The sequence below is a fragment of the Zonotrichia albicollis genome, chromosome 31 (assembly GCF_047830755.1).
Source record: "Zonotrichia albicollis isolate bZonAlb1 chromosome 31, bZonAlb1.hap1, whole genome shotgun sequence".
NCBI classification, from domain to species: Eukaryota; Metazoa; Chordata; class Aves; order Passeriformes; family Passerellidae; genus Zonotrichia; species Zonotrichia albicollis.
In genome coordinates, this window is record NC_133849.1 from 2,623,810 (window position 1) to 2,648,384 (window position 24,575).

A 24,575-nucleotide genomic window follows, 5' to 3' on the forward strand; every position below is an offset into this window, starting at 1 on the left:
AGCAGAATTTGGGGAGGGGGGAAGGTGACCCTGGGGATGGGATGGGGACCCCAAATTAATCCAAAACGGGGTCGGGAGCCCAAATCGGAGAAGGAGGGGCCTGGAGCCCCCAAAACCAAACACGGGAGAGGGGATTGGGGGAACGATCAGAAAGGGGAGAGTAGGGAAAAGAGGGGGGTGGGAGACCAAAATTGAGCTGGGAGATGGGACCCCCAAATTGAGGTGGGAGGGGGATTGGACACCCAAATTGAGGTAGGAGGGGAATGGGACCCCCAAATTAAGCTGGGAGGGGTATGGGATCCCAAAACTGAGCTGGGAGGAGGATGGGAAACCCCAAATTGAGCTGGGAGGGGGGTTGGACCCCCAGACAGGATGAAGCCAATTTTGTTCCTGGATTATGTAAAGTACTTTATGGATATGCAAAAAGTCTAGGAATATGCAACAGGCTGATGTAACAGGAGACAAGGACCATTGGACAAAGGTTGTTATGGCCACCAAGACCCCCCAGTTATTTTCAGGGAAACTTCTTAATTAATCTGGTTTTAATTACACCAGCATGTTGCATATTCAGAGACCCTCACACATACCTAAAAACTAATTTACATATTTTAGGAAGTATTTTACATGGCCCATCCTTGGCGGTGTCTCCCCATTTCAGGAGCCTCCACTGAAATGGAAAATGTAAACCCCCCCCTCCCTTTGATGATGATGATGATGATACTTATTAGTAGTAATAATAATAACAATAAACAACTATAAAAATAATAATTAATTTTGAAATTGAGGAGCTCTCAGGCAAAGATATGGGAGTAGAAATAACAGTTCTTTATTAGGAAAAATTAAAAATACAAATGCAGTAGCACAAACAAAAACAACAGTCACAGAGTGTCATGGTTTGACACTAGCATAATGCCAGTGCCCCCATGAAAATACTCTCTCCCTGGTTTCTACTGTGAGATGTGACCAGGAATAAGGAAAGCAGGCTCCCACTTAGAAATAAAGAAGAATTTATTAACTAAACGACAAGGGGAAAAAAAAGAAACACACAAGGAAAATGAAAATTTCACAAATACATCTGCCCCTCCTCCCCACCAACTCTCTATTACAGTACAATACATTCCCCAAATCACCAACTCTCGGTCCTGCACCACCCTTCAAACAATCAATCTTCAGTTCATCAAGAGGAGTGGAGTCCTTCTTGTGCCATGGTGACCTCTTCCTTTCATGTCCAGTGCTCTCACCACTGAATACGGACCAGAGCTGCTTCCAGGGTCATCTTTTAAGGATGCCTTGTCTCACTCCAAAAAGGGAACAGTCTCTCATTAGGGACACCTGCCCCTCCCAAATTATTGCCCCTGGGGCCGAGGGGCACCAACACTGAACCCTCTTGGGTGCAGGGCATTGCCCCCCCTGGATACAGTCTCTATATCACAAGGAAACATGGTTCTGTCCATGGCTACACAAAAAGAGTCCAGCAAAGCAGCCACTCCATCATCTCTTCCACCCGAGTTCTTCTCTATTCTTTTCATATCTCTCCCTTGCTCAGACCTTCAACACTTGCTCAGTTCCCTCTTCATCTTCCACTCCATCTCCCCTCCAGGAAAGGTCAATGCTCTGCAATGTTTTCATTGTCCACAAAGGGGCTAACAGCTCCTGCAAGCAGCCAGACACGCGGGCAGGCTGTGCTGGCAACACATGATATCAAATTTCAAGATAACAGTCCCTGGCAGGGTTATCTCTATCTCTCTCTCTCTCTCTCTCTCTCTCTCTCTCTCTCTCTCTCTCTCTCTCTCTCTCTCTCTCTCTCTTCCCCTTCTCTCCGAGGGGAGGGGGGGGCAGGAAATACCTCTCGGTACTTCTTCCATTCTTCCACCCTTGGGCCAGGCCTACCTCCCATCACTGTCCCAGGCCCGGCCACCTCACAGCCGCGTGGCTCCCCCTCCCCCTGCCAAGCCAGCAGCCGGGACGGGGGAAGAGATCCAAACCCTTTTCCCACCGGAAATCCAAAGAGAGCCTCCCAGGGGAGAGCTCTGCTTTAAACCCCTGTGTTCTCGGAGGCGGATCCAATGTCCCAGTGGCCAAACCAGCTGCCAGTATTAAAATCTGAGCACCTATTGTTTGACCACAACATCCTAGACAACCTATTTCCTGTCAAATCACCACACAGAGTCAGAATACTCTGAAAATCCATGAAAAAGGTTGATCCTCTGGGAATCCAGTGGGAAAAGCTGAAATTTTGGGAATCCAGTGGGAAAAAGGGGTGATTCTCTGGGAATCCAGAAGAAAAAGCTGAAATTTTTGGAACCAAGTGGAAAAAAAGGCTGACCACATGGGAACACAGAGGGAAAGGGCTGATCCTTTGGGAATCCATTTCTTACCCCCCAAAGACAGGGCAAAGGCAGGGCCGTGGAGATTTTACAGGGTATCCCAAAGGTGGAGTTGGGGTTGGGGTCAGGGGTGGAGTTCGTAGCAACACAAGAAGGGTGAAATCAAACTCCTGCCTCTTAGCAACAGCATCACTCCACACAGAACGTGTCTCCAAATACTAAATTCCCCCTAAAAAAATTGAGAAATTACGGAACTTCAGATATATTCAATCAGGTTCCTTCATTTAACCCAGTTTAGGGTGTTTTTAAAGGATGAAGGAGAAGCAGAGGAAAATTAAGGCCAAACCAAAAGGCGAAGCAGCCAGGTGTGTTCCCAACATGGATCTCAGGGAATGTGAGTGACCAGGGCTGTGCCCAAAGTGCCTCCTCCAGTGGGGGATGGAGCTGGAGCAGCGCACGAAGCTCTGCCCGCACTCGGGGCACTCGCAGGGCTTCCCTTACCGGTGCCTCCGTTGGTGTTGGATCAAGTTAGAGCTGTCAGAGAAGTTCTTCCCACACTGGGGACACTCGTAGGGCCTCTCCCCAGTGTGGATGCGCTGGTGGATGACGAGGGTGGAGTTGCGCTTGAATCCCTTCCCACAGTCAGGGCATTGGAAGGGCCTCTCCTCTGTGTGAATGCAATAGTGCTGGAGGAGATGGGAGCTGTTCTGAAACCTCTTCCTGCATTTATCACACTCGTAGGGCCTCTCCCCAGTGTGGATGCGCCGGTGCTTGACGAGGGTGGAGTTGTCCTTGAATCCCTTCCCACAGTCGGGGCATTGGAAGGGCCTCTCCTCTCTGTGACTCTGATAGTGCAGGAGGAGAACGGAGCTTCTTGTAAACCTCTTCCCACACTTGGAACACTCGTAGGGCCTCTCCCCAGTGTGGATCCTCTGGTGGCTGATCAGGCTGGAGCTCTGCCTGAAGCTCTTCCCACACTCCCCACACTCATAGGGCTTCTCCCCAGTGTGGATCCTCTCGTGCTTGATCAGGTCGGAGTTCCACCTGAAGCTCTTCCCACACTCCCCACACTCGTAGGGCCGTTCCCCAGTGTGGGTCCTCTGATGCACAATCAGCTGGGAGTTCCACCTGAAGCTCTTCCCACACTCCTCGCACGTGTGGGGCTTCTCCCTATCATGGAGCTGCTCATGGAGCACCAGCTCCGAGCTCTGGCTCCATCTCCGGCCGCCTTCCCGGCCCAGGCTGGCTCTTTCCCCCTCAGATCCCCGCCGGCTGCGTTTGCAGCCCCTCCTCGTGCGGCATCTCCGGGGCTTTTCCTCCCCGTTGCCTTCCTGCGCCGTGGAGCCGCTCAAAACGGCCTCTTCCACCAGGTTCTGCCGCGGGCATTTGTCCTCCCTGCTCTCCATGCTCAGCTCCTGCTCTGGGGGAGGAAGGACAAGGACAGGATGGGATTTGCCTCTGTGCCACAGGCAAGGGCAAGGAGATCCCCCAGGGCTGAGCTGCAGCCGGGGCCGTGCTGGGCTGGGAGATGGAGCAGCACAGAGGGGAAAGGGGCACTGACTTCCTCCTCACCTGCCTCAGTGTCCCGGGGCATCTTCCTCTTCCTCGCAGCCTCCCAGGCCTTGGCAATGGGAAATCCTGGTTTGGGGAAAACAAGGGATGAGAGCATTTGTAGGAGTGTCGGGGGGTAGGACGGTCGGGACGGACGGAGACGAGAGAGCTCTGCAGCCAGGGCGTGGAACTTGCGGTTTATTGCAAAGGGCCTGGGTGCAGGGCCCTGCCTGGAGCTGCCAGGCACAGCTCGGAGCAGGCCCGAGAGAAGAGAGGGGTAGAGAGGGTGAGAGGGTGAGAGAGTAAGAGGAAAAGAGCGTATGAGAGTAATGTTCCTGTTACAATCCAATCAATCTTCTTCTATGTTGAATATTCTATTTCTCACTAACCAATCTAGTACAAGATACAAATCCTGGAGCATTTACATACAGCCTGTAAAAGTCATTACATCACCATACTGTGTTACATTTTCAACCTTAAAAACTCCTCTTTGGACCTCTTCTGCTGAGCTAGTAAGGGCTGCTCTGACCCTTGGACCTGTCTGCAAGCAGAGGGAATTGTTTCATCAAAAGGGGATTACCTTCAGTGGGGCCACACCATTGTTTTCCAGTTGTTCACTAACTGAGGTATCTCAGAGCTTGCTTTCATTTCAATCTTCCTTACACTTTTTATGTTCACAAAATCATTTGCCAGACAATCGTATTTATAAGGCTTTTTTGTTTCATCTTCCCCAACACACATTGAGTTTGAAGGTCCCTCTCCGCAAGTCCATCTCTGGAATCACCGGCCACCTGGGCTCCAGAAAAACCTCCCAAACACCCAGATTCAGCCCTGAAAAAGCCTCCCAGGAGTTCCCCGTCCCTGGTTCCTCCCCTCTGGTGTTCGGGGGTTCCCCCCTGTCCCAGCTGCTGGGGGTCACGCTTGGATTGGGGGTCCCCCTTCTCCTCGGTGCCCGCCCTGCCCAGGCTGCTGGCAGTCCCAGCAATGCCAAAAGCTCCCCCGGCTTCGCTCTCCCCATTTCGGGATGCCGGGGCTGTTTGGGCTCCCGGGCTCCCTTCTCCCCTCATTCTCTGCTCTGGGCTGTGAATGAGAGGAGGGCTGGTTGTCCCAGACCTGCCAAGTGAGTGTTGGAGTCTCCCACGCTGCGTTTCCGACTTTCCTCGAGGGAAGCAGCCAGTAAAGAGACACAGCGAGTGAGAAGAGGAGTGAGAGAATCCCCCGGGGTAACTGGGACTGGGTCTCAGAGAGGGGCTGGACCCCTCGGAGCAAGGGAGCAGAGGAGTCTCCGAGCCCAATCCACTAGGAAACGGGACAAAAGGGGCTCCTAAAAATTCTGCTGGTTTGAGGGAGAAGAGTGCCCAAGAGCATCCAGAATTAAAACCTGCTGGGTTGAGGAATTAACATTCCAAGAGCATCCATGGTTGTGCAAAATTCTGCCGGATTGAGGGTATGCTCAAGAGCATCTGGGGTTGGGCAGCACAGCTGGGTTGAGGGATATCCAAGAGCACCAGGACTGGCCAGAAACACCTAAACTTGTAATAGGTGATGGGAAAGTGTAGTATATGGTAGAGATAATTCATGCTATTAATGTATAAAATATTGTAAAATCCACATTATGTCTTCTGACCATCCCGGCCAGGAGCAGTGTCTTATTCATATACATCCAGTTCCTGGACCTTGTTGAGATAAACATCGGGGTTTTTAATGAAAGAACAGAAGATTCCAGGGCGATAATCGCTGGCTTCCCCGGGTCACCAGGTCCAGCCAAGAGTGATTAACGCCTCGACATTACAGCCACCACAATGATCCACAGCCCCACCCTGATGCATGTGAATGCTGACTTCCCTGGAGTCTACTGACAACATCAGACACCGGGACTGAGTCTTTGTCCACCTCTGCACAGGTAAAGACACGGTTATGCATAGGAAGAGACACAAAGAACATTCGGTCATCTCTGCCTCGAGCAGAATAAACTGTAAAAGAACTCGCTGCGTCAGGCAGCATTTGTGAACAGGGGAGACTCTGACATTCGCAGGTCAGATCCGTGTTCACCCAGCACCGAACCCGGGCTCGACGCTCACCCTTGGCTGTGGTGGTTTTGAACACCGAACTTCAGTCTCACAGACAAATTAAAAAAACTTTGCCAAATTTTCCTATAAGATGGGCTCTCGATTTGATAATTTATAACAAAAGGTACCTTACTGTTGCCTTGTTGTGTGTGAGAGTGAGTCACACACTAAATCAGCCTCAGCTTCCAGGGCGGGTGGGAAGGGGGGCTGTGGAAAGAGGAGTGTGTGACCCACAAATAAGCCATTGTTCTCCTGGCGTGTGGGGGCTGTGGCATAAGGTACAGGTGACCTGCAAACGGGCCATTGTCCCCAGGGCCTGTGAGGGGGCCGTGGCTAAAGAGTGTGAGTGACACACAAATCAGCCCCACAGGGGAACGGCACTGGAGGCAGCAGAGTCAGGGCCCTCCCAGGAGGCCCGGAGATACTGAGACCCAGAGGCCACCCCAAGGCCAGGGGGGGCACAGGGACCCGCGATTCTCTGTCAACAGGGATCCACTCTGTGTCCTGAGGGCGGGAAAGAATGTGTGGAAGAGAATGGGAAATAAAAGTGAGTGAATGTAGATGAATGAAAGTATAGGTAATGCGGATTGTGCATTTTAGGCCTTACCATATCTCCTTGGAGGGAAGTCTATTGTACTCAAAGTGGGAGAAAAAAGCTTTTTACTTTTGTGTGTGTAGTTGAAAGAAAAGTGGTATTCAGGTTGTTAGTGAAAGTGAAAAACAGAGGCAAAAGATGAATAGATAAGATCTTGAAAAATGAGACAGAAAACCAGTAAGTTGGATACAGGGAAAAAAAAGAAAAAGAATAGTCTTTTGTGAGTTATGTTAGCTAACAGAGATACACCTCCTTGCAAATGGAGAAAATATAGGGTATGTAGTACTCGATGGGAAAAACGTGCATACTATGGAAAAAGGGAAATTAACCTTAAACTAGTAAGCTAAAACTTGTGAATTATATACTTTAAAAAGAGCACTACAATATTTAACACAAAATAAAGGAACTACATATACTGATTCAAGGTATGCCTTTAGAGTAGTACATACGTGCAAAAAATTTGGAAAGGAAAAAGATTACTTAATTCAAGAAGAAAAGGATTAGTACATGAGGAACTTATTTTAGAGGCATTACAATCAACTAAAAGAGATAGCTATAGTACATATTAGGGACCTCCAAAAGGGAAAGACCCCAGAAATAAGAGCAAATAATTTGGCAGATCACGAAGCTAAGGATGCAGCAGAAAATGGAGCTGAAAGAGTTATGTTAATATTAACTCCAAACGAGGAAAAAATGGAAATTCCAAAGTTTAGGTTAGCAGAGAAAAAAGAATTAAACAAGACAGGAAGTGAACAAGATAAATCAGGGAAATGGAATCCTCTTGATGGAAGACAATTACCTAATAAAATGTGCTTACTAGGAAAATATTAGAAGAAATGCATCAGAAAATGCACTGGGGTACTCAAGCTTTGCGTGATCATTTTTTAAGGAACTATGGGAGCACTGGGAGTTTTGGATTTAGGATGTATCCGTAATTTGCCAAAGGATAAATAAAAAGGTGATGAGGAAAACAACATTAGGAGGCCCTGAGTTAGCTGGTTGGCCATTTCAAAGTATCCAAGCAGAAGTTTAGATTTTTTAGGTTGTGGGTTTATTTGTAAAAAAACCCAATTTAATCTAGAAGAAAGAGAATATGCCACATGTTAGACAGGAGATTTTAGGAGAATAAAAGTCTTAAAAGTATCAGAAACAACCGAGACAAAACAAGAAAAGAAAAAAGGGAAATAAAAAGAAGGGGAAGAAGAGGAAAAATAAGAAAAAGAGTGGGATCCTCTGCAGGTCTTGCCCCCTCCGTTCGCGGCCCAGGCGCCTGTCCCGGGTCCCGGCTCGCTGCCCGCCTCAGCTCCGCCTGCCCCGCTTTCCATCCCAGGTGCGGCCTCACTGCCCAGGGCAGCTCCACCTGCCCCGGCGCTCTCGCTCAATTTGTGTGCCCTGCTCCCACTGCCTGGCCCGCGGCCGCTCTGCCGCCCATGCTGGGCAAGATGGGGGTTGCTCTGTCCTGCCGCCTGCTCCGAGCTCACCGCGCCCACCGCACCCAGGGGGGGTCCCAGCCATCCCATCCCCGCCTGCCCTGCCCGTGCCACCTGCGCTGGGCACCGCCGCTGCTGCCGGGCTCTCCCACCTGCCTTTGCTCTGCCGGGAGCTGCCGGATCAGCCGCCATCAGCCATCTGGGGGCTGCCCACGCTCCGCCTCGGCCTCCAGAGGAAGATCTCCCTCTGCCGATTCCGGCAGCAGACCCTGCCCACACTCCCACCGAGCCTCGGCGGGATATCCTCCCCTGACCCCGTCCTGCTCTGAGTTACGTCCCCTTGGGAACCACACCTCCGGCTGTTCAGGGAAACTCTCTCTCTCTCTAGACGAAGCACCTTATTGAAACACTAGGAGCTCAGTTAAAAGGCAGCCCTCTCCAAATTCTTTCCCAAAACACGGGACAAAGGCCATAAAAGGGAAAAAAGTGAAAGATTAGATGAAGGGATTGCTCTATTTCCGATCAGAGAGGCTCCCTTGGGAGGGATGCGCTGCCCCGCCCCGCGGGAGCCACCAGCGCCCCTGCCGGCCGTGCCCGGAACTGCACCCAAGGGGAAAGCGCCGCAGCCCAAAGGCCGGGACTGGCTCCGGGCTCTGTTTGCTGTCAGTGCCGCAGCTGTTGCTGTTTGTTTGCTTTATTATACACACTAGTAAAGAACTGGTATTCCTGCTCCCATATCTTTGCCTGAGAGCCCCTTCATTTCACTAGTCTAAAAATTAAGAGGGAGGGGGTTTGCATTCTCCATTCCAAGAGAGGCTTTTTCTGCCTTCCCGAGCAGACACCTCTCTTGTAAAGCAAGACAAGCACCCACAGGCGCTGAGGGGGCTGCAGGAGGGGCACAAGAAGGCCCTGCAGCACTTGGGCACAAAGGCACAGCAGGTGAGTGCAAGAAGGGAGCAGCAAAAGGCCAAGCTGAAGGCAAAGGCCAGGGCACAGTTCCTACAGCCCCTGAGGGATCAACCCCAGGGCCCAAGGGGGCCCCAGCACCCAGGGCACGGGCTCGGCCACAAGCACCTGGCACAGGCATTTCCCTCCTCGGCAGGGGAGAGCCCACCCAAACAGCCCCTGGCAAGGAACCAGGGCTCCAGCTGCAGGGCACAAGGACACTGCAAGCACAGACAGCAGCACCCTCAGCACCAGCAAGTCCACCCCTTGATGGACATGGATTGGCAGGGCTGTCACAGCTCCCATCACACCAGGGACCCTCCACACTGCAGCCCTTGAGAACATTCAGGTGGGTCTGCATTGAGAGGAGGCATTTCCTGATGGACACAGGGGCCTCTCAATCCACTCTGAAACTTAGATCGAATGGGGAAAAATGCTAAAAATATGTGTGATTACAGAGGGGATAAGTGGGAAAAGTGGGAAAGATGTACGGTTTTACTCAACCACTATTTGTAGATCTGGGAGATGGGTTTGAAATGCATGAATTTTTATTTACTCCTAATTGCTATAATGATTTACTGGGAAGGGATTTGATCACTAAACTCAGAATAAAAATTAAAATTATAAAAGGTGATACAGAGGCCAGTTCTGTTGTACCTCTGTGTCAAATGTCTGGCCAGGCCTATGCTGAGGTGAACCCAGAAGTGTGGGCAGCCCCAGGTAAAGAGGGAAAATTAGCTATGGAGTCTCTCCAAAGCACTCTGAAGCAACCAGGACAAGTGGTGTCTAAAAGCAACACCCTGTTCCAGGGGAGGGAAGGAAGGGCAATCAGACACAGCGCAGGTCACCGCCCCATGCTCAGCTCAACCCGCGCAGCTCTGGGTGCCTGTGAGAGCCTGGCACTGAAATGCCCTGAGCAGGAAGGCTTCAATATCTTCTGCTGACACCATGGCACCTAACAGGGGGGCAAAAGCAATTCTCACTGTTTCAGCAACCACTGGAGCAGATATCAAGGCACATTCTCCCACAGCAAGCTGGGCTGGCACAGAGGCTGCCCTGGCACTCTGCTGCTGCCAACACCCAGCCAGGACATCGGCTCCTGCCTAAGGAGTGCAAAGCAGCACCACTGGTGGCCAAGGGGCCCATGCCAAGTGTCCCTGAGGCCAGAAACAGCCGCCAGCACAGCTCAACACGGGGGGACCCCTCAGCCTGGCCTCAAGGGCTCTGAAGCCCCGGAGATTTGCACTTCCCGCCTGCAGCAGGAGGATGGGAGGCCGCCCCTGAGCCTGCCCTGAAGGCAACGCAGCAGCAGCCAGGGCTCCACAGCGGGCCAAGCCCCTGCGCCTGCCCACAGATCCTCGCCTGGAATCCTCTGCAATCCTGGCCACCCTCCTCTGCCATCTCCAGCCACTGGGGCCAAGCCTTGCTGCCACTGCTGCAGCTTCAGCGCTGCCTGGGCCTGCACTGCCACAGCTGCTGGGGAATACCAGGGCACAATTCCACTCTGGGGCTCACTCACACCCACACTCTGGGCTGCCTGCCATTGCACTGCTGCAAAATGTACCGAGTTTGGTTCTTTTAAACCTTATTTCTCTGCTCAGGCTTGGTTTGTCTTTGCATTGGGGAAAGGAATTTTAAAGGTTTTATTTAAGGGGTGTTACACCACTCAATGGAGATGAGTTTAACATCTCAACAGACTGGGAACAGCACAAAAGACACCCACAGAGATAACGACCAGCAACAAAACATCAACATTGCCCAGCAGCAAACAGCAACCAACAGCTACCCCAGACACTGCCCCAGCAGAGCTGGAGACACCTAGGCTGGAAAAGGCTGAGAAGGAAATCCAGGAGTGAGGAGACAGAATTCTAATCAGAAGGGAAGAAATCCGGGTCCAACAGGAAACCAAACTCGAAAAACTTACACAACTTGGAAGCAATGAACATTAAAGTAGTGCATTTAGATTGGTTCAGACTACATAAAGTTTAGGAAAAATCCAGTAAAACTCACATAGCATGGGATGATTTTCTCTGCACAGCTGAGCTATTTGTGAAAGAAATTATTTCTGTTGCACATCCTGGCCAGAACCAAGGAATGCCTTGACTCTCTAACACTAAAGAGATTGTTTCAATGACAAAACTACAACATGAGAAAAAATTTACATAATATTCCCACTTTATATTCTCAGGTAGGTTTGGGACAGAAGTGTGAGAATCAAGTTTTGGTCTGAGTTTTTCCATGTTCGCCTTGATGTTCTATTTTGCAAAACTGAAGAGCTTTAAGCACTATACTTTTAACTGGTAAATAGTTCATAGTTCTTTGAAAAACAGCAGATTGTGAGGGGGCCACATGTGACTCACCAGATGGCTGCCGTGGAAGAGAAGCTCCATTCCAGGCAGCCTCCACAGGAGCTTTAGAAATGCAAATGAACACTGCTGGGCAAAGTGTGGACAATGCACCTGGGTCCCTTGCCTGGGGCAGGAATTGGGCTGATTCCCTCTGCCCCTCACCCCAAGCTCTGCCTGCTGGCACTGATGGAATTTGCACAGCTCAAGGCAGAGCCCAGGGGGACGATATCTGACCCTGCAACACAAACGGGTGAAGCTGCAAAGGGAAACAGCACATGCAGAACGTTGGGAAGACTTCACTATAAACAAATGGGGGGAATCATCCCTCTGCCCACTCCAACGTGTGCTGGCACTGTCTGTGTTATATAGGGTATATTACAGCACTGGGGACTATTTTGCTACTAAAAAATCAGGGAAATCAGTTGTGAATGCAAGGATATGATGATTTAATTAGAGAAAAGCAATCAATTGATGCAGCCCTGGCTGGAGAGAGCGGCCAAAAATGGAAAAAGATGAAAGGCTACCAGAACAAATCCTACAACACCATGGACCAGGCCCTGGGAACCCGAACCAATTCATATCAGGAGCCACAGAACCCATTTCTCATTTCAATGGCATCATTAGATTACAAGCTGCCCTCGCAATAATAACCAACCAGACAGCTCCAGCTCCTGACCTTCCTGCCGACCAATCCACTGAAATGAGGAACACAACACTTCACCATGGGATGGGATCATATTACCTTTTAACAGAAAAAGCAGGAGGATTGTGGAAAATTAAATGACTCAAACTGCTGTTGGCAATTACATGACAAAGAAAAAGTGATGAAACAGATAGCAAAGCAAACAAGAAAGCAGCTCATGTACCAATCCAAACGTGGAAAGGATGGGAATGGGACACGGTTTTGTGGGTCCCTGGCAGACCATGGGTTAAACGAATGCTGTATCTCCTCTGATGTGCTACAGCAACTCTCATCTTTTTACCATGTTCCACACCTTAAGAGTGCAGCTCATTCAGCAGCGGAGAGAGGGGATGCAGGTGGCAGCCAGGCCTCCAGATGCAGAAACGGCTTCAGAACGACAGGGAATGAGGGCACTGAGAATAATCACAAAACCAAAGAAGACTCAGTAAGGAAAAAAGAAAAAAAAAACCCAACAAAAACTGAGTGAATATTTCCGGAGATTGGGTCAGGGACTCGTAGATAAGGAAGACAGAAACCACCAGTCTCAAAAACTCTTACTAAATAACATCGACTGCTGCTCAGACAAAGTCTCGCTGAATTCCTGAACTTCCAAGAGAGTAAAGACTTAACACAGCCATGAATATCGGCTGTTTTACAAAAGTGGGATTGCACATTAACGAGGACATGCAGCTGGACGATCGGGAGATCTGAACCTTCCAAGTACCTCAGCCAGGGGGCAAAGGGAGAGGGAGATGAGGCCGGGAAAATGAGGATAAAAAAGGAGGCTGCGAACTACAACAATGGCAGAGAGCGCACGGCAAATGCCCCACGGCCTCTCCCTCTGCTCAGCAATAAAGTCACTTTTACAGGACTCCTCTGGGCACACAAACCTCCGGCCACGGCAATTTCCCCGCACAGCCCCAGGCACGGGGCAGCCCCCTCTGTCCCAGCCACAGCAACCGGGCCGAGCCAGCGCTGCTCCGGCAGCGGCTCCGACCGAGGCAGCGGCCGCAAGGAGACCGCGGGCAGCCGCTCCCGCAGCGCCCTCACGCCAGCGGCAACACGGGCCGGACACGGCACAACGAACCCGCCTGATCCCCCTGCCGCCCCCGAGGCCCGCAGCCAGCCCCGAGCCCCCGCACAACCCAGCGCGGCTCCCACCCGCGCTGCGGCCGCCTCCGAGCTCCGCCGCCGCCTCACCGCGCTCCGGCCGCTGCCGCCGCTCCGACAATGGCGCCGCTGCCCAGCCACGGCCGCCCTCCGCCCACTACCTGGGCCCGGCTCCGCCCCGCTCCCACCAATCAGCGCGCCACAACCACGACTGACGGCAGGACCGCCCAATCGCAGCCAGGGGCGGGCTCTGCACACGGCACAGCCCCGCCCCGCGCTCTCGGGGCCCCCCGGGCTGCGTGAGGGCAGAGCCAGAGCTGAGGGACAGCCCTGGAACGGGCCCGGGCCCGAGGGGGAATTGAGCTGAAAACACACAGAAACTTTTCCGCAGGTCCCGCCACGGCTTTTCTGGCTCTGCGGCTCCGCTGGCTCCGGCTCAGCGGGAAGCCCTGGAGCCTCACCTCTCCTACCCATAATTAGGAGCATCAGTGCATCGCTTTGATTTCCCCCAAAAAGCGAAAACCGCCCCAAAGCCCTGTGGATGAGTGGGGGAGGGGAGAGATTTCTGGCAAAAACTCCCAAAACTCAGAGCAGGATAATGGGAAGTAAGTGAAGAGCCTTAAATCCAGCTTTCCCCCACGCCTCCCTCCTTCCAGCTGCACCTCCTACCCCAGCAGTGCCGCAGACAGGGAATGGGGCCGGGCTCAGTTCATGCCCCGGGGCTTCTCCCTCTGCTCAGGGACAGGAGTCGTTCCCCTGCTACACCCTGGGCTCTCTCCCACCAGAGACTTCTCCAGGAACTTCTCCAAGCTGAGTCCATCCCACGGGGCACAGCCCGCTCCAAGTGCTGCAGCGTGGGTCACCGTGCCCCGGGGTCAGTCCTGCCAGGACAGGCTGCTCCAGCGGGGCCCTCTGACCGTGGCGTCACAGCCTCCTCTCAGGCATCGCCGTGCTTAGCGTGGCTGCTCTGGGGGCTGCAGGGGGATCTCTGCATCCCCGTGGATCTACAGGGGGATCTCTGCAGTGCCATGGATCTGCAGGGGGATCTCTGCATCCTCGTGGATCTGCAGGGGGATCTCTGCAGCCCCATGGATCTCTGCATCTGGCACCGCCAATTTTGGAGGCGCAAGGAATAGGCTGAGCTCTCCCTGAAGCTCTTCTCACATTCCCCACACCCTTCCCCGCACAGGGAGGGGTTTACCCCCTCACAGCTCCCCAGGCTGGATTTGCAGCCCCTCCTCGTGTGGGATCTCTGGCGCTTTTCCTCCCCACTGGATTCCTGCGCCGTGCAGCCGTTCCAAATGGCCTCTTCCACGAGGTTCTGTCACAGGGATTTGTTCTCCCTGGTCTCTGTCCGCAGCTCAGTGCCTGGGGGAGGAAGGACAAGGAGAGGAAGAGACAGGGAGAAGGGAAAAGGAAAAGGCAGGAGGAGAGGAAAAAACAAGAAGGAACAAAGGAGGAAGGAAATGGGAAAGGAACGTGGATGGATGTAGGACAGAATGAGGAGAGGAAGGAGGGCGGACAAGGAGAAGATGGGATTTGCCTCCATGCCAGAGGGAAGGGGAAGGAGATCCCCCCAGTCCATCCCTGGCAGGATGGCGTTGGCAGTGAGGCTGTCCTGCAGCGATGCTGGGCTGGGAGATGGAGCAGCAGAGAGGGGAAAGGGGCAGTGATTCCTCCTGCCCTGCCTGGCTGTCCCAGCCTGGAGCGTCCTGGCGCTGCCGAGGCCCTTGGAGCGTCCGGCACTCCAGAACCCGAAGCTCACGGCTGCTTTATAAAGCTGACAAAGTCGGCAGGATGGGTCTGGGTATGATCTGCAGCAAACTGGGTTTATTGGTACAGGAACGGTGCACAGAGCTGAACAGGGCCCAGGGACAAAGACAGGGTGCAAGCTGAGGGCACAGGGGGTTTTTATATGGGGTAGTGAGGGTGGAGCTGAGGGTAAGGGTCCAATGGATATGGGGGAAAATGGTGCAAAGGAGGGGTTAAGGGTCGGGTCGGCTAATGGGGAAACAGGGGCAGAGGAATGCAGTAAATTAGGGCCAATGGAGGGACAGACGGGAACATTGTAGGGACTAACCAGAGATGGCTAATAGGGGGTGAACTAGGGTAATTAGGCCAACGGGCCAATGGGGCAACGTAACTTTCCATAAATCAGCATGTGCCTGCAAAGATCTATGGGAGAAGCAAGCTTCTCACCATAACCTTGAAATCTATTCTTCCTATTGGGGACCAGTCCCCCATGGGTGGGAGATTGAGACTCCCATGGGCCTCCACACCAGTGCACCTTCCTTTTCCTCGCAGCCTCCTTCTCCTCCATCCAGACAAAGTTTAGGATTGACAAATACTGGCTTTTGGGGAAGAACAAGGGGTGAGCACCTTGGGTTTTGTGAGAAAGGAGCCTCACTCTTTACAATTTTTGAAAGTTTAATAAGGAATAATAAGGGACAGACCAGTAACAGCGCTGGGTGCTTGGCGATGGCCAGAGGCACGCCGGTTAACCACAGCAACTCTTCTTGTCCAGTTTTCCATTGTGTTGTTCGAATACATCTTGATAATGATTATCCGTATTCAAACATTTCTCTGAACCCGTTTACATGTTCCAGGAATCCTTTAGGTTGGTTTGACCCCCAACTCACCGTTTTAGAGCACGTGCAGGAATCGTGGATTGCTGTTTTGAGGGTTGTGTGTCACTCCCTCACAAGGGCCCCTGTTCTGTGGTTTCAGCAGGTGACAGTTATTGACAGTGGAAGGGGCAGGGGCAGGGGTCCTCATCACATCCCTTCTTTAAATGTTATCTGATCATGCAGACGGTTGTAGGTATTTCCACAAGTACTTGAAATGAACATTAGGTATTTCACAAATATCTCTGAAGTGTTATTGTCAGTTATTTACAAAAACAAAAGCATTAGTTATTATTTCACAACTACAGCTACTTCTGCAAAAGTTAACATTCTAATGCACAACACATGGCATCCACTTTAATATTCTGCAAAAGCCAAAACTATAATGTATGTTTTTCACACTCCCCACAAACTAAAATATTATCCATAAATGATGTTCTGAGGATATGAGCTACACAGGGGCCAGGGCATTGGCCACAAAAAGCTGACAAATTATACTATAGCAAAAGCAGTTAAAAGTGATTACAAACTGTACTCTCTCAAAATCGGTGTGATTAAGAATATTTTGCAGAAGTCAATACATAATAGCAAAAGCCAACACTACCCAGTTATTTAAAACAAACCCAGGGCAGGTTTTTCCCTTGCATGGAGCACTTGGGCCTTCCCTGGGCCCCTTCTGCCCACGTGCAGAGCCGGTGGCATTTTCCAGCACACCCAGTTTGTAACCAAGAGCCGGGTGCAGCCCAGAAGGCTCCAAGCGCCTCCTTCCAGGCTGACTCTGCAGGTGCCGAGGCTGCTCTGGGCTCTGCCAGGGCTCTGCTGGGGCTCAGCTCTGGGCCAGGCTGGGCCCGCTCTCCCCTCACATTGCTCCGGACAGCTGAGGCACAGCGGGAGGAGGAAGGGACACGGCAAGGCAGTTGAGGGTTAAGAGAGTTTTTATTCAAACAACTGCCATAACAAACAGGCTGTCCTAACTACCATAAACTACAAGTGCTAACTATCATAACTAACTACCAGTACTAACTACCATAACTAACTAGTTGTCGTGACTACTGTAACTGAAAGCTGTCCTCAAGGGCTTCATCTCCTCCGCTGCTCCCTCAGTTGCTACGCTGCAGTGATCAGAGGGGTCAGGCTGGAGAGAGGCTTGGCTGATGATAAAAATGGGTGCTGCCCAAAGGATAAAAAGGAAAGAAATGAACTGTTACTTTCCAGAGTCAAGTTCCTCACAGGCTCTGTTGCAACAGGACAAAGCGAAATGCTTTGAAACTCGAGGGAAGCAGGCACAGATTAGATCTAAGGAAGAATTTTTTAACCAGCAGAGTGGGGAAACACTGACAGAAGGTGCCCAGAGATGTGGGAGGTGCCTCCTCCCTGGAAACATCCAAGCTCAGGTCAGGCAGGGCTCTGGGCCCCCTGAGCTGCTTGAAGATGTCCCTGCTCGCTGTGGGGCACCAGGCCCAGATGAGCTCCAAAGGAGCCTGCCAAGCCACAGCAGGCGAGGATTCTGCTTGCTCTGCGTGTGGAACGCAGCCAGACTGGAGACTGTCGGAGGGGGCCCCACAAGAAAAGCCCTCCCTGGCGCTGCTGCTTCCCCTGCAGCCCCTGGCCCTCACCTGCAGCAGCTCCTGGGCAGCCCAGCGCCGCTCCTCGTCCGGCTCCAGGCTGCACTCGAGGCAGTCCCGCAGCAGAGCCGACAGGCGCCGGGGCTGCTGCAGCTGCGAGCTCCCGTTCTGCCGGATCAGAGCGCGAGCCTGCAGGGAAAGCAAACTCAGCGCTCTGCCAGCTCCCTTCACACCCACGCGGGCTCACATCCACCCCGGGGCCTCAGCCCCAGCTCCAGGGGCACTTTTCTCCCTGCCACAGATGCTGCTCAGAGCTCATTTTGCTATGCCAGCCAAAAAACCCAAACCCTGGGACTGCCACAGCCACTGCAACATCCAAACGATCTCGCCTTGAGAGCCAGTTGCATTGGCTGACTCTGTCAGTAGGAACCTCCATCAGAAATAGCATATTTGCTTCTCCAAATGGGGACACCAGCTTTACAGGCCATTTTCCAGAGTCAGTGTGGTCTGCCTGTGTTATTTCAGAGGATTCTTACATCAAGTGCATCTCTGCAGTGCCACTGACACTCAAGTAAATGCATTCCTGATGCCCCATCCCAGAAACTGCCAGGCAAGAAACAGGAGGTTTGTGATGCTGAAAGCTCAGGCTTGGTGACACAGAGAAAGTAGCTTGGACTGGGAAAGAAATACGTTGGACTATGGGAATGTTAAACAGTCATCTTTATGTTTTCAACAAGTTTCCCAGCGAGAAGAATCAGGGGGGAAATCATCTCACAAAACCATTTTAGAAACTTCTGCAGAAATCTTGTTGTGCTTGGGGCTGGGATTTGGGGTTGGTGTGGGGTTTTCTTGCAAGGTAACATTAGAGCTGATGCACTTGCTTCACATTTTCCGGTCATCCTCACAGCCAGAAGAGCGGCAACAACATAAATCCCAAAGAAAATTGTTGCTGGAGATTGCAGAATCTTCGTCTGTGCTGAGGCTGGTGTCCTCTGGGCATTCCCTTCCCATGTGCAGAAACCTCCAGCTGCTGCTCCCAGCGCAGGGTCCCCCTGTGCTCACAGGCCTCTGGCAGCCACTGCAGAATTTGCCTCTTTCCATGGCCGCCGTTTCCCTGAAGTAAGGAGGTTCTCCTTCCACCATCCCGATGGTCACAGTGCCAAAGGCCCAGATGTCCACCTTGGGGCCATAAGGAGATGTGGTCACAACTTCTGGGGCCATCCCGTGAGCAGTGCCCACCATGGAGCTGCGCTGGTCCTGCTCAGGGCTGAGCTGAGCGCAGAGGCCAAAATCAGCTGAGGACAGAAACAAACCCTGTCAAAGGCAGCTGCAATGAGGAAACCAAGCACCAAGATTCCCCACGCTCAGTCTGAGAGTGCAGTAGTGAAGTCAGCTGGAAAAGCCCTCAGGGCTGTACCCAAGGAAAGATGGAACTGGACCCTTCAAGAAACCCTCAGCTTTCATGCAATGGCTTTTACTGATTCCCTGAGAGAGCCGTCCATGCCCAGGAGGATGTTGGAGCTCTTCAGATGCCTGTGGATCACCCGCTTGGAATGGAGGAAATCCAGGCCCTGCAGACACTGAGAGAGAACAAGAAACACCAGGGCAAAAACCAATGGCCAGAATACATCACACAAGAAAGGACAGTTCAGAATTCTGCCAGCAGCAGCTTTGCTGTGACAGGCCAGGAGTGCAGTGCACACAAACTCCAGGCAAACGGTTCAAGGCAAAGCTGAGAACAGCAAATCTCAAATCCAAACCAGACAGAGAGTACCACAACAGCAGGAGAGAGAACAAGAACAGAGCAGAAGTGCAGTGATGCTGGCAGGCCGTTCACTGCAGAGGCTCTTTCTTCTACAGCTCATAAAAACAACACAGAAACAAAGCCCTGAGCATGGAGCCACTCCTGTTCTCACGCCCTGTTTGGAAGGACCATTGTGTCCCAGCCATGGAGTGACAAGCAGGATCCCTCACCTCCCGACTGACAGCTGCCATCTCTCCTTCAGCCATGTGTGTCTGTCTGACAACGTCCTGCAAAGTTCCTCCATCCATGAATTCCATCACCAGCCAGAGATCTCCATCAACAAGGAAGCTGGAAGAGGAAAGCAATGGCATGGAGATGAATGTGCAGAGCTCAATTGCCCCATGGAAAAGCCTGGAGTGGAGTTTTGTTTCCAGGTCACTTGTCAGTGAGGACAGAATCAGATGGAGAGACATTCCTGCCAGGCTGCACAGCCCTTGGAATCTGCACAGTCTAAAGGAGAAGGAGACACCCGTGAGAAAGGAGAGGTCTTAGATGGCAAGCAGGTGAAAAATGCAGTTTAGCAACAGCCCAGATCAATGTGGAACCACAACCCTTGGCCCCAGCTGGTTCAGCTCCTGAACTCATCAGTTCCACCATTCCCTGCAGAACAAGGCAACACAACTGCCAGGGTTATCCAGAGGAGGAGGCTGTGCAGCACTTGGGACAAAAGCAGTCAGAAAACCTTTCACAAAGTCCCTTCAGAAACAGGCAAGGCCAGTGAAAAATGGGCAAATGAGGCATTTCTGGAAACAAGAACCTGATCTTCCTGGCATCTGTAGCAATGGAAAAGGGCTGGGAAGAAGAAGCCAAGGGAAATTATTTCTGCTGTGGTTCATCAGCACTTCTTGGGAGACACAGCAAACAGGATCAGCTTGAAGGAAAAATCAAAGCAAAGCAACAAAAGCACATGGAGGGAGTGAACTGCCAGGCTGTTATTTTGGGAAGATGTGGCTGGGTCAGGCATTTTCCAAACAGGCTACAGACTCCGGGTGCCAGGAAAGGTTAACGCAGGGCCTGGGCACGGGATCAGAGCTGAAGCACTCACCTGTCCAAAGAGTTGACAATGTTGGGGTTCTTCTTGTCCTTCAGGAGCAGGATCTCATTCACAGCTCGTTCCCTGTTCTGCCCTCTGAGACTCATTTTCTTGATGGCCACCTGAAGGGACATTGCAGCCTTTAATTGCAGGAGTCTGTGCCAGGAGGCCACAGCACACACGGAGCGAGTCTTTGTGGAGCGACGGAGCCGGGCTGTGCCCGGCTGCCTTGGGATGGGACACCAGAGCTCAGCAAGGGCCATTGCCACAGCCCATTGCTCTGCCAGCTGGGGGCTGCTCACAGGACACATGGCCAGAGACATTGGGCCTTGCAAGCTCTGCAGAAATGGTCCCTCAGCCGTCAGCCTCAAAGCTCTAACAACATTCTCTGCACCTACAGTCTTTTCTAATGGCCTCAACATTATTATTATTATTATTATTATTATTATTATTATTATTATTATTACTATTACTATTACTATTACTATTACTGTAACACATTTTGCCAGCAGGAGGTAATTCTGGTTCTGTGAAAACAGAGTAAAACAGCCAGGAATCCTTTAGCAATTCTATGGGATTTGGTCATGATTTCAGATCCAACTGCTCTGTTTGGGATTGCACAACAAAGCAAACATGCACATCCATTGCTCAGGTGATCCCTGTCACAGGCTGTCACTGACACCAGACCCAAACACAACTGCAGGATTTAGGAGAGAGCTTTGCTCTGGACATCCATCTTCTCATTTCTCTCCGTCTCCCTCTGTGAACAGCTGAAGTAGAACTAATACCCCAAACTGAGCCCAAGCAGGATCTCTCCCTAATTAGGGCTTGAGGTTCCCTCTGAAGATGAAAGGCAGGATGGAAAAACTGCTAAATAATGTTCCTGTCTGAGGCTGGCATGAAGATAAACTGGACCTCAGTCTCCAGCAGCTGATGCATTCACACTTTTAGATATGAAGACCAAGCCAGCGTGTCCTGCTCTGATAGACACCGCTGCCCTCCTTGCATTCCTTGGGCACTTGAGAAGGACCAAGTCTGTCTCAGCTGTGCTCTGCAGGCTGACACTGCTCTGCCTTCAGAGGAGCAGCCTGGGCAGGAAAGCTCTGCAGGCCCCCAGAGCTGCAGCCACAGCTCCCAGCAGAGGGGAAAGCCCTGCAGAGCTGCTGGCCGTGCTGGGCGTGTTGGCACTGACCTCTCCTCCAGGGGCCCTGTCGAGTCCTTTAGAAACGGCTCCAAAAGCCCTGGAGACAAAAGAGCAGAGAAGAAGCAGCGCTTTAGGCCCTGGCAGTGAAAGCCAGCCCAGACAGGAGATCTCTGCTGCCTGCAGCGTTCACAAACACCTGGGTGCATCGACTCTTCCAACACCAGCACAGCAGCCACCAGCCCTCTGCCATGCAAGGTGTGCAAGAGAAAACTGAGACCCAACACGAAGGAATTGGGCTGGAGCAAATCCCAAATGTCCACACTGAATTACTTTAGTTCAAAACCTGAGGTGAGAAATGGGTGTCTAAAGAACTGGAAAAGAATGCATTTCATCCTTTTCCATTTCCTGCCTAAGACCTGCAGGATCCACAAGGGCCCTGCCATCAGGCAGGTGATGCATTTTCCCCCAGAGTGCATCAGCTCTGTGTCTGTTACTGAATGTATGGGGTCTGCTACCTGTGCTAGAGTAGAGCACTTATTAGTTCATCTGTGGTTTCTGTTTCTAAACCATTAGGTTGGTAATCCTGACCAGTGGATATTTTTTGAAGGAAAATATTTGAAAGAAATCTTCTTGAGAACTGTTTTCTGACAGTCACCAGATGGTGAGTTGCTCTTTTAGGCAATCCAGTTCCAGGGACAGAAGATCTTCCAGGTCCTGCTCCTTGCTGCAGGCAGGACACTGCCAGCCTCAGGGGCCTTTGACGGTGCCTTCTGACCACAGTTATCAATTCTGATCAGGACCGAGAGACAGCAGGATGGTAGCCCAGTGCCTGAAGGTGCTTTGGGCTCTCCTGACCCCTCACTTGATCCTGCACCAGCACAACCCCCAGCCCTGCTTGTGCAGAAGCAGCTGCCGTGCACTTACCCTTGGCCAATCTGCTCCACTTCCAGGTATTTCTGGGCAGGCTCCGCCTTGCTCACGGTGTTCCCTGAAAGAAAAAACGTGGAAGACGCTCCCTCCCAGAGTGAGAGACCGCCTTGCAGCAGAGCCAGAACCAGCCCCACTCCCTGGGGCCATGAGCCCCTTGGTGTCAGCTGGGGAAGGACAATAAATGGCTCTGTGACATTCAGCTGCAGGGCAACCCTGGGTGCAGCCGATGTCCAGACACACACACAGCACTTGCTCGGGCACCCAGGGACAGAGCAGACGTACTCAGCTGCATCAGGCACCACTCCCCTCTCCCCTCTGGCTGCAGGGCTGTGCTGCTGTCAGAATGTTCAGCCCAGGATCCCACAGCGGAGGGAGCTTCATTGTCCTCTTCCCAAGCAGAGGGAGGTTCTCCACCCTCTTCCCAAAATGCTGCAGCTTCTCCATCATCTTTCCAAGGCAGGGGATGTTCGCTGTCCACTTCCCATCCTGTGAGATGTTCACTGTCCTCTTCCCAAGACACAGGATGTCCTCCATCCTCATCCTACACTGGGAGATGTCCTCCATCCTCATCCCACTCCATGGGAGCTTGGCCATTCTGGTCCCACACCAGGGCACATCCACCGTCCTTGTCCCACGCCGGGAGATGTCCCCTGTCCTTGTCCCACCCCGCGGGAGCCTCGCCGTTGCATTCCCACACCGCGGGATGTTCGCTCTCGTCTCCCAGAGCAGCGGGAAGTTCACTGTCATCTCCCGGCACTGAGGGAAGTTCACCATCGGCCCCCAGAGCAGCGGGAAGCTCACTGCTGTCTTCCTCCTCTTTGGCTTCCTCTTTGGAAGCAGAGGGAGCCCCAGGAGGTGCTGGTGCTGCTTTTGTGCCCTGAGGACAGACGGCAGCGGGAGGGACGGGAAGTTCTATCTCAGTTATCGCCTTATTTATCCTCAGCTGCACATCCAGCTGCACTAAGCAGAAATTGGGTTTGGAGCTGTTCCAACTAACAATGGGCTAAAGTCAACATTGCCACTTATTGTTGGGAATTTGATATTCCACCATGGCTAAAGCCAGCAAGAAATCCTCTGCCTGCAAAACCAGACCTGCAGCTCTTCAAAAGCTCTTCAGCAGAAAAGGAGAAAACTGCCGGGGATCCCTTTACTGCTGCTGCTGCTGCAGGCACTGACAGGAACTTTCTTTCAGCCTCCCAGGCTGGCACTGGGCTGCCACATGCCGAACTCACACCTTGCTGCACAATTCCAAATATCAAAGGTTCCTTTCCCACTCACCGAAGGAGAAGCTGCTCGGAATGTAGACATGAGGTGCCCTGCAATGGGAGAGGGAACATGAACCAGATGCTGTTAGGAGAAAAACTGCCAGAGGTGGGAAATGCCACGGAGCAAGGCAACCCCGAGAGAGCATTTTGCTTTCACAGCATCCCTCCAGGAGCCACAGTCCCTTCCCACAGCAAGCAAGAGAACAGCACAAAATACTGGGCTGGGTCAGTTCTTGGCTGGAGCAGCAAAGGGAGGGAGTTCCAGGCTCTGCTGGCACAGACTCCCTGCTTGAGGGAACAGAACCCCCCAGGGCTCATTGCAGATGCTGTGCACGCCCCGCTGGCTGCAGACACCCCCTTTTTCAGCTGCAGCTGCTGGCAGGAGCTCTCCCAAAGCAATGGTGTCTTCATGGCAATTTGGTTCCAAAGTCAGCTCAGCTGCAGAGGAAGAACAGAAAGCACACAGCAAGCCCAAAGCCACAGATGCTGCACCGAGGGAAAACCTTGACTTACATGCCAAGTGGGTTAAAAAATACCCCGAATAAGCCACAGAGTACAGAGTGCAAACTGCAGCAGCCACGTGCTGCATCATTTTGGCTGCACTGCACACGTCTGCAGCCTGTAGCCCTGCAAGCACAGACGGACACCCGTCAGGGCTGGGCTGGCTGCTGAGAATGCCTCGGGCAGGAGGATCCTCCGGCAGCGAGCCCAGAGCCACTCTGGGCACTGAGGCCTCCGTGTCCCACAGCAACGGGAACACCACGGGGACGTGGCGCTGTTCCTGTGACATCCCAGCAGCAGCTCACGCAGAAACCGCCTGGAAGGTTCTCCTGTGTCACAAAGGAGCACAAAGAACCCTCCCAGGGCACAGCGTATGGCCCAAAGGGTGCAAGAGGAACTGGGAAAATGCAGTAAACAAGGACACCCCACAGCCCAGCCTGAGCACTGAGGAGGAACAAGGACGGCACCGAACCAAAGGAAACGTGACCTTTAGTCACTGATGCTTCTGACTAAAAGCAGCAAGCCATGTTCCATCTGGGATCTTTGTTCTAGTTCTAAAAACAAACGAGGTTTTCCAGTCTAAATACACAGAAGGCAGGAACTGGAGAGGAGGTGGGATTAGGAATGAGGAGGAGGAGGAGGGGGAGAGGAA

The 24,575-nt window shown here is 52.3% G+C and overlaps 1 protein-coding gene across 5 annotated transcripts in view; it reads right to left on the minus strand.

Moving 5' to 3' along the window:
* Positions 1–802: 802 nt before the first annotated feature.
* Positions 803–24,575, minus strand: part of LOC141725844 (uncharacterized) — a 55,806-nt gene continuing 32,033 nt past the window's right edge. Inside the window, exons 1-4 of one of the 5 annotated variants that reach the window (XM_074529984.1) lie at positions 13,148–13,234; positions 12,261–12,360; positions 3,900–3,965; positions 803–3,747 (exon numbers count right to left, since the gene is read on the minus strand). In XM_074529984.1, coding sequence (XP_074386085.1) covers positions 2,825–3,747; positions 3,900–3,921 — 945 coding nt within the window. In that variant the 5' untranslated portion in view covers positions 3,922–3,965; positions 12,261–12,360; positions 13,148–13,234 and the 3' untranslated portion in view covers positions 803–2,824. The other 4 variants (XM_074529985.1, XM_074529983.1, XR_012577455.1 and 1 more) reach the window with 4 other exon arrangements.